Below are 16,967 nucleotides of genomic sequence, written 5' to 3'. Positions count from 1 at the left end.
CTGAAAGCACGTAAAGTCTTAGAACTGAATGGCAGACCTTAGCTTTTCAAACTATTCCATTAACATCACTAAACTACAGCAACTAAGCATGAACCTTTGTTGCTCATTGTCCCAATTGCATTACCAAGCAGGGTCCCTTCCTTTTTCCGAAATGAACTCGAGTGTCGTTGAATTTCAAACGCCAGCATTAAAGTAATATCATTCGATTTCACTACTTTAATTTCAAAGTTCAGTTAAGGTACTCATACCTGGCTACAATATTTAGATTACACAAGCACAAATTAAGTGTGCGAGTTTTGTTACCACATTTTAGCTTACCTGTGACTGCAGCTCAGCTTGGTACGTACTAAATTTTACTATTGTTAATTGTTCAGAATCATTTAATTCAAGTTCAAAGTTAAATCTCTTATTTCTAAATTGCGTAGATCACAAGTAGCTTATGAAATGATTGTTGAGGCAGCCCAAGACTAACCTTACTTTACTGAATTTCGTAGTGCTTCAGAAACAAAGTTCACTATTAATTTCAGTCACTAAATTAACTTTCGATTTTCCGGTTTTATTAATTCTTTTGCTAAATTAAGTCAGAGTGTAGCGAAATTTATTACTTCTGACAAACATTCAGTTTTCACACAACACTTGTCAACCTTCAGTTACCACGCTTTTAGTGCTAATTATATGTGCAATAACCTTTCTTTTTCAGTTATTATAGTATTGTCCATAGGACTGGCGACCGTAATTTTCCCCAAATCTCAAATATCTAATTAACGCCAGTTAATTGTTAACGTAAAGACCGCACATTTACTTTCTTTATTAACTTTACCCTTTTTCAAAATTAATTTCCACCAGTTTCATTTGCATTTTTCCTTTCATTTAGATGTGACCCTTTCCTCCCTCTTTACCGACAGATTAACTTCGGTGACGATTGCTTTTCCCTTTAGGTACACGCGGATTAAGGTCGATAAGTGAGGGGGAGGTTACATGCTGTTCAAGTCATATTTATTCGACTGATTTCGACAGTTTCAATCGTCAGCTGGAAAAACTAACAAAACGGAAGAAACCATGTGTTATATACATAGACGAGAACGCTCTTATCTGTGTATATTACATATGGTTTCATATGTTTGTTCAGTTCTTCCAGCTGATGATAATGGAAACAACCGAAACCAGTCGAATAAATGTTATTTACACAGCTGACTGTTAAAGAAAAATGTGTATCTGTAAACGATCTTTTTAGAGTGTTTCAGAATAGTTTAATATTAAGAGTGTGTGCTACTTACTTGCTTACGAGGCACTGTGGCCAGAGTTGGGACTCATGGTTATGATGACAGTAGTACGTTTTTTGGTCATAAAAGTGCTTTGAAACTGTGGCCATTTTGGTACAAGTGTATGTTATGCCAATGCTAGCACAGTAGTCAATGGGTGTTGGTGGTCACTAATTGTATAACAAGACATTGATACTATTTTATTTGCAGATGACCATATTGTCAGCAACTAAATTTTGATGCATTGTCTGGCTGCGGCGACACCGTAACATGAACAATATTGTATACTGACCATGGGACCAAGTGGAACAGATTGTGCTACAATATAAAAGGTCAGCCGCTATTTGTTGAACAGAACATAAAACACTGGTTTTATTTAAAATGTGTAACTTATTCTCCAGGAATGTTAAATTGCATATGTGGAATTCAATCTGATAGATGTTTTTAAATAATAATTTGGTCAAACTGTCATTCTGCACTTATTTTACTCAAAGCCTTCTCCACACCATGTAATGATACACAACGACCATTTCTTTATTGATTTCTACACCTTTATCCAGCAGTCATTTCGCCTTGACTTTCCTGCAGTACCCATTTATTTTATTCCCGCACATTTCTACCACATACTATGCACTGAACACTGATTAGCGAGAACATTATGCAATGACGCCTTGGTAGTTCGCTGGATGGTGTTGGCACTACATCGGCATACACATGTCACCTAATTGCCGTAAATTCAGGGAAAAGGGGGGAGGGGGATAGATGAGCTCTGACGTCACGTTCAGTCATATCCCAGATGAGTTTTAACAGATTCAGTTATGGTGAGTTGGGGGACGGCACAACAATCGGAACTCGCCGCTGTGTTCCACGAACCACTCAGTCGCACTCTTGGTCTTGTAACATGGCGCATTATCTTGTTGAAAAATGCCACTTCCATCGAGAAACGTGACTTTCATGAAAGGGTGTACGTGGTCTGCAACCTGTAAACGATACTCGTCGGTCGTCATGGTGCCTTACAGGAGCTCCACTGGACCCATCGATGCCCACATGAATGTTCCCCAGCGTATAATGGAGCCACCTCTATCTTGTCTCCGTCCCGCAGTACAGGTGTTAAGCAGCTGTTCGCCCGGAAGACGACGGATTCGCTACCTCTCGACATGATGAAGAAGATACCGGGATTCATAGGACAATGTAACTCTCTGCCACTGCGCCAACGGCCAGTGCCGATGGTCATGTGCCCATTTTAGCCGTAGTTGCCGATATCGGGCGATAGCACTTACGTATGCATGGGTCGTCGGCTGTGGAGGTGCATCGTTAGAAGGATTCACAGACATGCTTGTATTCTGCTCAGCATTAAGGTCTGATGTTAGATGAGCCACAGTTCGACACCTGTCCTATTTTACCAGTCTGACGAGCTTACGACGTCTGGTACTTGTAATGAAGGGTGGCCGCCGAATCCCACGACGCCTGGCCGTGGTTTCACCTTGGTTTCTCCACGTGTTGAAGATACTAACCACAGCAGTCTTCGAACATCCGACAAGTCATGCGTTTTTCCGAAATGCTAGCGCCGAGCCTCAGGGCCATCACAACTTGCCCTCGGTCAAGAGCAGACAGACAGCGCGCCTTCCTCATTCTACACACTCGACAGCATACTCAATGATACTACATGCACCGTGCGTGTGTCTAGTAGTCACTCCTCGCCAGGCGACGCTACTGTCACCTTACATCGATTGTAGATCGGTAGTCATAATGTTCCATCTCATCAGCATTTCTCTGGAAATTTTTATAATTACTTCTTTCCTCGATCAATTGAAGTATTTCTTCCGTTACCCAATGTTCCAATGTTTTTCCAGCTTCTGTGATTGCACATTTTAGTGATCTCTATTCCTGTTCAACCCTACCACCTACTCTGGCAGTCATCATCGTAGTAAGCACATTTTCGAAAACTTCAAACGTATCTAATCATTCAACACTACTTTAGTATTAAACTTCATTCCAAATCGATTTTCTTAAACTTCAGTCTCCACTTCGTCATGACTAATTTGTGAACCGAGTATAAAACTGTTCCTGGGTATGCTTTGCAATGCAATATCAGATATCGGTTTCTCTCTCTCAACATTATGTAATCCAGCTGGAATCCTCCGTGCCGCCGAGTCTTTTCTAAGTAAGTGTCCTCAACCTGTGATTTAAAATTGTGTATTCCCTTTTACTAGATAAATTTTTTTTTGCAGAAGCCAATTCTCCCAAATACATATTCTCCCGTAACTATTTCTTCTATTCTTTCCTCAACTACAACTTCCAAACCCCTCATGATTATTATATTTTATTTCCTTTACTGTGCTTTTCCGTGTGCAGAATATTTCATCTAAAGTTTTTCAGCCCAGTATCGGTCCACGTCCAATGCCTCTTTCTTCTCATGCTGTAGGTCGTCAAGGTTACATCTCGTTAGCAGTTGGGATATTTTAGAATACGTTCCATGTCCTGGGTGTCACCACTGTCACATTTCTTGTCTCCTTCATCTTAAGGGCCTCTTATAATTTGATTTCTTTTGACTAGCGCTACCCCAGTTCTGATGCGATTCAGTGTTCTCCAAATCTTCCAGCTCGACGTATGGCCTCTGGGTGACTTTTTTGAGGCAGAGTAGTCCTTCAAGGTATCATTTAGCTCAGTACTAAGGAACCTCCTACGAGAATTATGTGTGACAGGTCTACATGAAACTTCGTGTGGACGATGGCGTTCATCGAAATTCTGTTAAAATTTTTCTGTATGCTCAAGAGCAATTCTTCAGGACTCAGGAAATGCGAATGTGGCCGCTTTAAATAACTTTAAAAGCAGTTTGGATTTGATGAATTGTGTTGTTAGCCTGTATGTGTCATTTAGGTCGTATAGCCTTTTCTGCACTACTGGCCATTAAAATTGCTTCACCACGCAGATGACTGGCTACAGATGCGAAATTTAACCGACAGGAAGAAGATGCTGTGATATGCAAATGATTAGCTTTTCACAGCATTCACACAAGGTTGGCGCCGGTGGCGACACCTACAACGTGCTGACATGAGGAAAGTTTTCTACCGATTTCTCATACACAAACAGCAGCTGAGCGGCGTTGCCTGGAGAAACGTTGTTGTGATGCCTCATGTAAGGAGGAGAAATGCCTACCATCACGTTTCCGACTTTCATGAAGGTCGGATTGTAGCCTATCGCGATTGCGGTTTATCGTATTGCTCGCGGTGATCGAGATCCAATGACTGTTAGCAGAATATGGAATCGGTGGTTTAAGGAGGGTAATACGGAACGCCGTGTTGGATCCCAGCGACCTCGTATCACTAGCAGTCGAGACGACAGTCATCCGCATGGCTGTAACGGATCGTACAGCCACGTATCGATCCCTGAGTCAACAGATGGGGATATTTGCAAGACAACAAACATCTGCACGAACAGTTTGACGACGTTTGCAGCAGCATGGACTATCATCTCGGAGACCATGGCTGCGGTTATCAAATGGTTCAAATGGCTCTGAGCACTATGGGACTTAACATCTGAGGTCATCAGTCCCCTAGAACTTAGAACTACTCAAACCTAACTAACCTAAGGACATCACACACATCCATGCCCGAGGCAGGATTCGAACCTGCGACCGTAGCAGTCGCGGGGTTCCTGACTGAAGCGCCTAGAACCGCACGGCCACCGCGGCCGGCGCTGCGGTTATCCTTGACGCTGCATCACAGACATGAGCGCCTGCGATGGTTTACTCAACGACGAACCTGGGTGCACGAATGGCAAAATGTCATTTTTTCGGATGAATCCAGGTTCTGTTTACAGCATCATGATGGTCGCATCCGTGTTTGGCGACATGGCTGTGAACGCACGTTGGAAGCGTGTATTCGTCATCGCCATACTGGCGTATCACCCGGCGTGATGTATGCGGTGCCATTGGTTACACGTCTCGGTGACCTCTTGTTCGCATTGACGGCACTATGAACAGTGGACATTACATTTCAGATATGTTACAACCCGTGGTTCCACCCTTCATTCTATCCCTGCGAAACCCTACATTTCTGCAGGATAATGTACGACCGCATGTTGCAGGTCCTGTACGGGCCTTTCTGGATACAGAATATGTTCGACTGCTGCCATGCCCAGCACATTCTCCAGATCTCTCATCAACTGAAAACGTCTGGTCAATGGTGGCCGAGCAACTCACTCATCAAAATACGCCAGTCACTACTCTTGATGAACTGTGGTATCGTGTTGAAGCTGCTAGTTAAAAGTTTGTGAAATGAATGTCAAAAATTTAACTCGTATCTTAAAAAACAAACTAAGGCTCAGCCTTCTCATGATGTTCCTTCTGATGATGTTTTGGGAGGCAGCTAGACAAATGCTTGCTGTCCTTCTCCCTCTTCTGTATCTGATCAGCCACGTGGAAGCATCTCTTCCTTGTATTTTTGTGAGTTCGCAATTAATAATGATATTTGAAGACAATTTTTACTGTCCTCGTTACGTTACAGATCCAGTCATTCTCTCCTAAATTTTGATATATTAACTTGTCAGTTTCAGAATATTTTCCACGTCAACTGTGGAGAATACGCCAACGAGTGATGTGGCTTTCGATCCGCCACTGGTGAGATTTGTTAAATTGTTTAAAATTCTCTTTTCATTACACAGCTGAACCTGCGTCTTTAGTGACGAAGTTCGAACACGTATCACGATTCTGACAGCAGTGAACGACTATCGGGTCGGGATGTGCTATTTTCTTTAACCGCTTTCTAAATCACATCAGGAGCTTTCTTGTTTTCGATCAGCTACCTGGAACAACCACCAGCTAAAGGGTGAAATTTTCATGTGCAGTTCGATCTGAAAAGAACAATTATTATACTTTATTTTAAAGGTAACGGACGGTGTCAGCGCTCTAACCATCAGCTGAGTTGGCTGTTGATGGGTAGAGTGTTGACATATTAATTTTCAGATTATCTGCGTATCGTTATGCTGGCCACTGATGCGATATATACAGGGTGGTCCATTGATACGTCGGAATTTTTACATATTGACAATGCGGTCACAAACCGAGAAAAATTTTACTCACTGTGACAACGGCAACGGAAGCCTACGTTTACTTGTGAGAAAATAAAACGGCTACAGCCGTCCTTACGATTTTATTTATTTTCTTGCAACCAGTTTCGTCGCTTCAAAGCGCTGTAGTTGATGCGGAAGGGTGGTCCATCGATCCTGATTGGGCCAAATATCTCACAAAATAAACATCAAACGAAAAAACTACAAAGAACGAAAGTCGTCTAGCTTGAAGGGGGAAACCAGATGGCGCTATGGTTGGTCCGCTAGATGGCGCTGCCATATGTCAAACGGATGTTAAATGCGTTTTTTTAAAATAGGAACCCCTATTTTTTTTACATATTCGTGTAGTACGTAAAGAAATATGAATGTTTTAGTTGGACCACACTTTTCGCTTTGTGATAGATGGCGCGGTAATAGTCACAAACATATGGCTCACAATTTTAGACGAACAAATGGTAACAGGTACGTTTTTTAAATTAAAATACACAACGTAGGTACGTTTGAACATTTTATTATAGCACCAACTGGTTTCCCCCTTCAAGCTAGACAGTTTCGGTCTTTGTAGTTTTTTCGTTTGACGCTTATTTCGTGTGATATTTGGCTCGGTCACGATCGATGGACCACCCTGTATAGGGATCGTGTCATACCCTTCCGCATCAACTACAGCCTGAAGATGGCGCTTTGAAGCGCCGAAACTGGTTGCAACAAAATAAATAAAATCGTAAGGACAACTGTAGGCGTTTTATTTTCTCACAAGTAAACGTAGGCTTCCGTTGCCGTTGTCACAGTGAATAAAATTTTTCTCGGTTAGTGACCGCATCGTCAATATGTAAAAATTCCAAAGTTTCGGTAACTGTTGCAGGTGACCTTCTTCAGGATTTTTTTTTTTTTTTACTGGTGAATGAGAAAACTTTGTTTCTTACATACCTTGTAATCTGTTCGCGTGCCGCCATGGTTAAAGTATACCGTGCATGGCAAAATGACAGTATCCAAAACCAGCGCTGAGACAACTGTGATGTACCACAGGTCACACATGACAGATAGGGATTTACAACGCCTGCGGAGATGTGTAGGGGTGAATAGACATGCAACTGTTAAGCAGCTGACCAACCAGATGAACCAAGGGACTACCAACTGTATATATACAACGACCGTTAGGTGAATGTTGCTGCCTATGGACCCTGGTTCATGCAGCGATAACGAGTGCTGTTCATTGGGAACTTGTGCACGCTATTATCTCAACCCGACGTCCATTGAACGGTGACAGGTAGCCTGTTCACTTGAATTACGTATGCTCCATCGGACAGAGAGCAACAGTCGTTCGAAGGATACTGGCCAGATAAGGAAGCGTTGGGGATGGGGAAAGTTCTTGTGGCATCCTCTGGTTGATCTCATCATTGTGGATCAACAGAAGTATGCATATATCTTTGAGAACCACGTCCTTGCCCACATGAAGTGTTTTTCCTCGGGACGATGGCATCTACCAAGGAGACAAGGTAACGTGTCACACGGCTCCCATAGTACTTGCATTGTTCAAAGAGCACCAGAATGAGTTTAGCTTACTTCCCTGGTCACCAAACTCCCCAGTTGAGAATCTGTGGGACCACCTCTATCGGGCTCTTCGCGCCATGGGTCCTCAACCGAGAAACCTGGCGCATCTGGCGAAGACACTTGATTCGGTACCTTCCAGGGCCTCAATGAGTCTCTTCCAGCTCGTATCGCAGTGGTCCATGCTAAAAAAAGGTGGTCATTCAGGCCTTTGACGGATTGTCAGGTTAATGAAACTGGACTGTGTAGATAGCAAATGTAAACGAAACGGTGCTGGTTTTCTATTGTCGTAGCCAACATAGCAATTAAATAACGGTGATACGAGAGCAAGAAATAGAGATTACAATAGCACAAATAATGGTCAACATCATCTGTCGAACACTTAAGCATCTTACTGCATCTTGTCTAGCCTTCTACATCACTAAATCACTACCCCATCAAAGTTTCTGGGTCTATGTGGAATAGCAGGTGAAAAGTAGCAGTCAAACCTCGAAATTTGCTGCCTGTAGAGGATGTAATCATCATTGAGCGGCTCCACCTTTTAACTCGACCGCTGGTTGCGTCCCACTTTACGACGATATTGCCGACTCTCTCAACTCCATGTCTTCCGATGATTTATACTTTACTGAAGCGAATAGTGACTGGCTGGATTAAGAACAGTGATTGTAAGCAGATCACGAATTTACAGTTTATTACTGAAAAAGCTGCTCACAACAAGCAGCTTAACACGCGTAGTGAAGCAACATTCCGTGTACCACCATACAAAATTTTTCTCTCCACACTCAAATTTAACGTGAACAAACAGGGCGTGGATAATCATACTCAAAGCGAATCAGCAATTTCATTCGAACAATGCCGCCCCGCGCATCGTCTCAATCCCAGCGCTAGTCTGGCAAACTCCGACTGTACCCTGCTAGACTACTACGCTAAGAGCTCGCGCCCAACAACAACAATTGGACATTATTCTAAACATTATCAATGGGCAGCGATTACTTGGGAATTCTACCTAGGCAGAACCAGAAGTAGTTGCAACATAGACACTTCGATGAAACCGATCGATGAATTTACTCTCGAATATTACACAAAATGACCAAATTTTGACATGTGACGATACAGGGTCCTCACAAGCTGGATACAGAATATCTTAAAGAACTTTTGGGCTCTCACCCTCATCGAATTTAGGCTATTATCAGTATGTACCGAGTCGGAGATTCTAAACAGTGCTTGCTGTGGTATAACTGTTCTGTGAAAAATAAGAGACTAAGAATTATTTTTTGTGATATAATAAATTATAACGTATATTGTTACTAATACTGTTGTATAGAAAAACTCAGCAAATATGTTTGTTTCCAATAGTCTCAGAATGGTTGATAAGAATAGTTAACAGGAATACGAGATAATTGTTCGCTTGATGTGATTTGATGTGATTTTTTTAGGGGGTGGGGGGGGGGGGTGGGGAAGGGAGAGGGGGTTGAGAAACCCCTGCCAAAACTGAAAAGGACCTGATGGTACAATCTTCTGCTGTCCGTGAGCACCTTTGGAGCAAAACTGGGGCTAAAGTGAAAGCTGCATATGAGGCATTGAAACTTTTTACAGATAATGCCATATAAGATTAATTTTATGTGCAAGGTTTAGCTACATTTGAGACGTTTTGCTTCTGAGAAATGCAAATTATGGCAAATTATGACAATACTAAGAAATGGACAATAGCAAATAAAGGAGATAAATATATACTAACAAAACTCACTTCAGACATTCGAAACTCTAGGATACTGTTTATGGTCCATTGCATACGTTTATGTGAAAGACACTTGACTGACAAATTGTGGATAAGAGTAAGCTTGAAATCAAAATTACTGGGCTAGGAAAATGTAATAACAAAGATGCTGACAAGCAAGATTAATGACTTAAATCCATTTCCAGAAGTGTTCTTCAGCAGTTTGGAAAAGAGCCACTAATGTGAGAAAAACATTAACCTGCAGCTACAGAAAGAATGCACTACCAAGATGCATCAGTAGATAAAAAATTGTCTGGAGCAGCAGAGACTAGTATACTGTATGGTAATGCAGGGCCAAAAATTTCACCAATAAGTAATTGTTATGGTTCCATTTTCTCTATAAGTGTGATACATACACGAAAGAAGAGAAAGTAGGAAACTGGAAGCTTATATTTGAGATTCTCTATGCCAGTTGTCTCTCGCCAGTTCGCAATTATAGAGAGAACGTATCAGCTATCTAATTTCTTATTGTAAAATACGTGGATCGAGTTCCTCTTCATCTGCCTTGTGATGCCCATGATTTCTTTGCACTGCTATCACATCAGTACTTACAATGATCAACGCACATTTTATATTACATTAATCTACAGTTAAGCCACTGTAGGTCGGTTATTCGATTTACTTGTTTCGCTCATCAGATTTAAGAATCCTCAGACATACTTTGCCTTGGCGGCAACTCATTAGAGGTTAAAAGTAGCTTCACTCAAACCAAAGTGTTGCCTATTAAATTATTTATAGCTACAAAACTTTAAAAAAAGATTCATTAAATTATCACCTGAGTCTCTGTAGATTAAACAAAACCTCTGTGTGCATTTTCTGTACAGAGATAATGAGTACGAGTAGTGTCATTTACTTTGTAGGAGGAAGTATCTTTAAGATGTACAGTACTTAGTGAAATAAATGTCTATAAACTAAGGTGGGTTTTAGATACGACTATAAAAAAAACAACACAATAATTTATCAAGAAAAGTCACTTTATTTACGCCACTGCTGCGCGCACGTCAGCAAGTAGGCAGGTAAATAAATAGGCATCTTGACAGCAAATGCATTCCTTAGAAGTAGTGCGTCTTGACGACAGCAGGTGCAGCAGCGTAGGCTACTGGGGCGTGGTAGGCGGGGGCGGCGTAGGCTACAGCGGGGGCGGCGTATGCCACAGCGGGGGCGGCGACGGCGGCCTTGACGACAGCAGGGGCGGCGTAGGCCACGGGGGCGGCGGCCACCGCGGGGGCAGTGTAGGCGACAGCAGGCGCGCCCAGGAAGCCGGGGGCGGCGGCGGCGACGGCCAGCACGGCGGCGAGGACGATCTGCAGCGTCAAAGAGTATGTGTGTAAGAGCAACTCTTCGTCGCCATTTATCAGCGATTAAGTGCGACAGAATAACGCTATTGTTCGCGTGAGAAGCCAGTGATCTTGTTGTATTATGCAATGAGCAAACGGGTTATTGCCTGAAACTGTGTGCCTGATTAATACTGTGCATTAGACTGTGACCAGAACATGGCCTTTGCTTTTCACAGGTTAGTTACCTCCAAGCATGACTGACGATCCTCCCTTACAGTCTCACTGGTGCCACTGTCTCTTCTCCCACTTTCCACACTTTCCACACTAAGAAGTTCCCCAGCATGCTTTGTGGGCACTTCCTCTTAGAGGAAAGGACGTAGCAGAGAAGGTGACTTAGCTACAGCCAGGGGATTGTTTCCAGGATGACTTTTCACTCCGCGGCACACCATTTTCATCTGCTAGACCATTCATGTAAGGGCACACTCCAGAGCAGAGAAAAGAAAAATTTCGTGTTAGGGCGTAGCTCATGCTTTACATAACTCTTACAACCACTTAACAACTTTTCTCTATTGGGTCTGCAGCAGGCATCAGCTCAAAATTTTACATTTTCCGTCAGTAGGTAGATGGTTAATTGCAATTTTTTTATTTCTATTGATTAAATTGATCCACAACGAGTTCGTTTCAGCGGAAATGCCGTTTTCAAGTGTTCCTATTAAGATGCTATCTTATTGTATACTTACATTTATGTATTTCATGTTCAATATTACATTGTACTTACATAGAAAATACACACATGTAAGTATACTATATTATAATATCACAACAGGTGTGGTGTCACCGCCAGACACCAGACTTGCTATGTGGTAGCCTTTAAATCGGCCACGGTCCGTTAGTATACGTCGGACCCGCGTGTCGCCACTATCAGTGATTGCAGACCGAGCGCCGCCAAACGGCAGGTCTAGAGAGACTTCCTAGCACTCGCCCCAGTTGTACAGCCGACTTTGCTAGCGATGGTTCACTGACAAATTACGCTCTCATTTGCCGAGACGATAGTTAGCATAGCTTTCAGCTACGTCATTTGCTACGACCTAGCAAGGCGCCATTATCAATTGCTATTTATCTTGTGATGCCTGTACCGTCAGGCCGACGTTCACCAATTATGGATTAAAGTTAAGTATTCCAGAAGCTACGTACTATTTTTGCTACTATAAAGACCTTGTCCTGTTCCAGACCTCACGCCATCCTGCGTGAGCTTAAAGGCGTGCCTTTCGGCTTCCTCGCATAGTGGATTGGCTGTCTTGCCAGTCCACAACAACAGGAACAGTTGAAAATAGTAATTCCTCAGAAACGAGCTTGTTGTGAATTAATGTAACTAACATGCCTCAAATAAAACCATTTGCTGCTAACCTAGTACCATCTGGACGAAAAATGTCATATGACCAGTTAAGACTTAATAGTTCAGATTTAATACCTCAGATTTAACGCTAGAATACAATACTGTTGCTGGAACCGGTATCAGCTAGTGTCACAGGAATTGTAACAGCGCACAGTAGATGAAGTCGTTGTCAGCGGCAGAACTGTATTCCTGTGTTACATCTGATACTGGCCTGTTGCTACAACAGTTACATAATGCGTGATCTACTATAGATTAAATGCGATAAGTCGGGACGAATTAACCGTTTCCAAAATTTTATAAGGAATAGAACCAAGCTTATAATACTACTAGTTTTGATCCTCTTACCCAGTTATCACAACGGAAATGTTACGTCCTTTTTTGTCACATTAAGGCTTGCCTGTACTTGTCTGAACATCTTGACAGTACACAACACTTTAACGTTGAGTGCGACCTTCACTGTCGAAACACTGTTGTCGATGTCATGTGCTGAAGTGGTCCAAAGTATGCTATGTGGGTGCTCCATGGATGACATTAGAATCACGGATAGTAGCAGCCCCTTATTAATGTAACCACTTTCAGTATGGAAAGTGATCATAAAAGATTAATTACATGACAATAGTATCCACAATATTCTTTGTGGTCACTGATTGTATAAACATTTAAAATTTTTTGACCAGTGCTGCAGTCATCATATGATATGTAACGAGAAGGCGCGGTCAGGTAAACACATTAACTTCACTGAAAGTGAATGTGGATGCAGAAACCCACTTACATCAGGGCTGGATCCGGCATTTTAGTACTTGCGTAAGCAGAATGATCCTGAGATGCAAGCTACAGTTGATGAGCTACGGTGCATAAACCCATAGACCAGTCGCTTCATTGTGTGGTAAGCCAATATACAAGGAACACCTAATGCACTCATAGACAGTATCAAACATTCGGATGAGAAAAGCAGTATTAAAGACGTAAATGATTTTTGACATTCCTACAATTCCAAATATTCTTGACATTCTATGCTCTTAAACACTTGAAGCCTATTTATAAAGTAGTTATAAATGAAAAAATTGGTATGTGACAAAATGTTAGCTATTCAGTGTGAACAGTATTCTCAGGTCATTATTCTGATAAGTGGTCTCATCGTACATGAAACGTAGTTTCAGTGGTATGATTCAGTGCTTAGAAAAGCCACAGCAAACTTAGCTGAAATTAAAGCAAAAACGTCAAGATAAAGAGTGCTAAAGGTATGCGACATTAAACGCTCAGGGCTGAGCTAATAGGTGAAAATACTACATTGATGGCATCTACGAGAGGAAAGAACTGTCTGGTACGTGGCGGGAGAAGAAATAGAAGTCGAAACGGATGACATGTGCGGTCCAGTATTAAAACCATGAGTTTTTGGAAGATTTACGATAAAAAAGGCGAAGATATAGGTAACATTCCATCAGAATTTCGAAAAATTCTAGGGTAAGTGGCAACCAAACGGCTATGCAAGTTGGTTTGTGCAATCTTGAGACGTACCATCAGACTTTCAGACAGATGACATACACCCAACCACCAATATATCAAGGCAGATGTGAAAACTAATTAGCATTTGACAGTAAGCCAAAGAAAGACGACTATAATGAGGAGTAGCAGAAATGAGTTAAACGATGAAACTAAAGTAAAAAAAACTGGTGACCACGAAGTAGACGACGTGAAAGAATTCAATATTGAAACAAAATAACTAGCACCAAAAAAGAGAACATTCCTGGCAAAAAGAAGTCTTCTAGAATCAAACATCGGTTTTCATTTGAGGAAGAAATTTCTGTGACTGTACGTTTGTAGCTCAGCAGTGCATAGATGTGAATCATGAAGTGAAAAACACTGGAAAAAAAAGAATCCGGGGTTTTGAAATGTGGTGTTATAGAAGGGTGTTGAACATTATATGGACTGATAAGATAGATGGCGGTTCAGTGGAGAATCAGGAAAGAGAGAAAGATGTCGAAAACACTGACAAGAAGAAAGGCAAGATGAGAGGACGTACGAGGGAGTACCTAAGAGAAACCGAACAAATTTTTTGGTGGGCAGAGTTTTTATAATACCGCGTTTTGCCACTAGGAGCACACAGAGCGAAGATTTCAGAGTCGGTAAGCCGAGTGCCGCCGCTGAAGAAGATCAGGACTAGTTGCGGCAGAGTTTGTAGTGACAACTGTATTGTATGATTGTCGGTTTTGTAATAGCTTATTTTCGTGAAAACAGTGCGGAAGCAAACTTCTAGCGGGCCGCTGTGGCCGAGCGATTCTAGGCGCTTCAGACAGGAGCCGAGCGATCACTACGGTCGCAGGTTCGAATCCTCCGTCGGACATGGATGGGTGTGATGTCGTTAGGTTAGTTAGATTCAAGTGGTTCTAAGGTCTAGGGGACTGATGACCTCAGATGTTAAGTCCCATAGTGCTCAGAGCCATTTGAACTTTTTTTTGAGAAATATTCTACTTTTAGCTTGGGAAATGAGGAACAGAAGCTCTTGAAATGTTAGAAACGCCGTACAAGGACGATGCTGTGGGAAAACTTAGGTGCTTAAGTGGTTCCTGCGTTTCAAAAATTGTGAAATGTCAGTTGATGACAATAATCGTTCTGGTCGTCCTTCCAGTGCCCAAACACATGAAAATGTTGAAAACATTCTTGCAGTAATCAACGAAGATTGACGATGGACCATTGAAGAAATTGTGGAGCTGCCGGGAATTCCGTGGAGCAAACTGTGACAGAAGAGTTTGGAATGAAAAAGGTGTTCGCCAATTCCGTCGCGACGATTGCTGACTGGTGAATAAAAGCAAGGTCGCGTGGAAGCATGCTGAGTTTTGAAAGAAGAGTACCGAAATGAGCCAAACTTTTTTTCAAAAATTATAAGAGGTGACGGAACTTGGTCCTATGCTTACGATCTTGAATCAAAGAAACAATCAAGCCATTCGAAGACTTCAAATTCGCCTCGCCACAAGAAAGCTCGTCGGGTGAAATCCAACACTAAAACAATGCTGATTTGTTTTCTCAGTGTGTGAGGAGTTGTCCATTCATATTCTATTCCTCAAGATCAGAGATTTAACCAGGGTCTCTACTTGGAAGTTTTGAAAAGATTGCGGAACAATATGCAACGGAAGCGGTTTGATTTTTGGCACTGAGGTGGGTGACTTTTCCATCATGACAATGCCCCTACTCACACAGCCGCCTCTGTACGACAGTTCTTGACCAAAAATTGTATGTTCCCTGTTCCTTACCCCCACCCCAACCATATTCACCTGACCGTGCCCCGTAAGAAGTTTTTTGTTTCCTAGGATGAAAAGAGTTTAGACAGGAAAGTGTTTCTATGATGTTGCTGAGGTGAAGAGAAAACAATGGAGACGCTGTCAAGCACCAGAAAAGATGGATTTAAAAAATGTTTGGAAAATTGGACTAAAAGATTAGACATGTGTATAAGTGCAAGTAGAGAGTACGTTTAAGGGGATTGATGGTTTGTGCTTAAAATGTGAATAAGTAAGTTAAAAAAATAAGTTCGGTTTCTTTTGGGTACCCCTTTGTGCGTTAAGACATCAAGGAGTAATATCTGTTGCTTAAAGAAACTGTAGAAGATAAAAGTTGCAGGGAAAGAGTTAGAATATAACTAGCAAAGAGTTCAGGGACTTTGAGGGTTGTGTTACACTTAGACAAAGAGACTTGCATAGGAGAGGAATTCGTGGCTGGCCATGTCATCCAGTCAGAGGACTGATGAAAAAACGTGCGTAGTAGCTATCTCTGGTAGCACTCACCAGCTTGTACATGTTGTGAGGTGTGGAGCGGTTAGCGGCTGGCGACTAATGTGCCGGGACCAGTCTCCCGCCGGATTTTATACTTGCCGACGGCCCCACCACGGACCTGCCTCATTGCCAACAGCCGAACGTTCTGCGTAACACCTTGCCGGATACGCCCATCATGTGGGCCATACACGGTCGAACCCGGGCGGCCACGTCACTGCTGCTTAGCACACATGTGTGTAGTTTTCGGTAGTGACACAGCTTAGGATCACTTGCACGCTGTTCTATAACAGGCGGCAAACAAAGCATAATACGATATCCACAGCGGTTTTTGTTTGTTCGTGCATCAGTTGTACTGAGTCTGGTATTTGATAGTAATATGTTGTTCTACACGTTTCTCTATGTGAGAGGAGTCGTCCATTCAGAGTTTATTCCGCAGACTCGGGCAGTTAACTAGGGTTTCTACTTGGAGGTTTTGATAAGACTGACAGAGTTGATAGTAATATGTTGTTTCATACATATATAATACTTTATCTGTGTTTCTTAAAGTCACATTAAAACCTTAGTTCATTAATTTCTCACGATTTGCTCGTAGCGTTGTAAATTACGGAAACAGTTATCAAAACTTTTTTTCGCAGGTTCGAAAGTGAAGTTAAGGGGGAACGTTGATGAAAAAAACACACTATTTCAAAACTGCACCAAATCCGCAGTTTTGGAGATATGGCAATGAAATTTTGTGCCACACTTTACATGAAAGTAACACATTTACATATAAACCACTTTGATTACATACATTCAACTATTTTAAATGAAATTTGCAGTTTTATTTTCAAAAAATAATGTATGTTCCTTTTTCTCAGAAAGTATTCAAGA

At 42.0% G+C, this 16,967-nt stretch overlaps 1 protein-coding gene across 1 annotated transcript in view; it reads right to left on the bottom strand.

The window, feature by feature from the left end:
• The window catches only part of LOC126475162 (cuticle protein 16.5-like), a 46,279-nt gene extending 30,134 nt beyond the window's left edge, over positions 1-16,145 (bottom strand). The window contains exon 1 of the mRNA XM_050102786.1: positions 16,110-16,145. Coding sequence (XP_049958743.1) covers positions 16,110-16,121 — 12 coding nt within the window. The 5' untranslated portion in view covers positions 16,122-16,145. The remainder of the gene's footprint in view (positions 1-16,109) is intronic.
• Between the last annotated feature and the right edge of the window lie 822 nt (positions 16,146-16,967).

This window comes from Schistocerca serialis, chromosome 4 (assembly GCF_023864345.2).
Source record: "Schistocerca serialis cubense isolate TAMUIC-IGC-003099 chromosome 4, iqSchSeri2.2, whole genome shotgun sequence".
Taxonomy (NCBI): Eukaryota; Metazoa; Arthropoda; class Insecta; order Orthoptera; family Acrididae; genus Schistocerca; species Schistocerca serialis.
The sequence above is the reverse complement of the archived record's forward strand: the minus strand, read 5'-3'. Positions and strand labels throughout refer to the sequence as shown.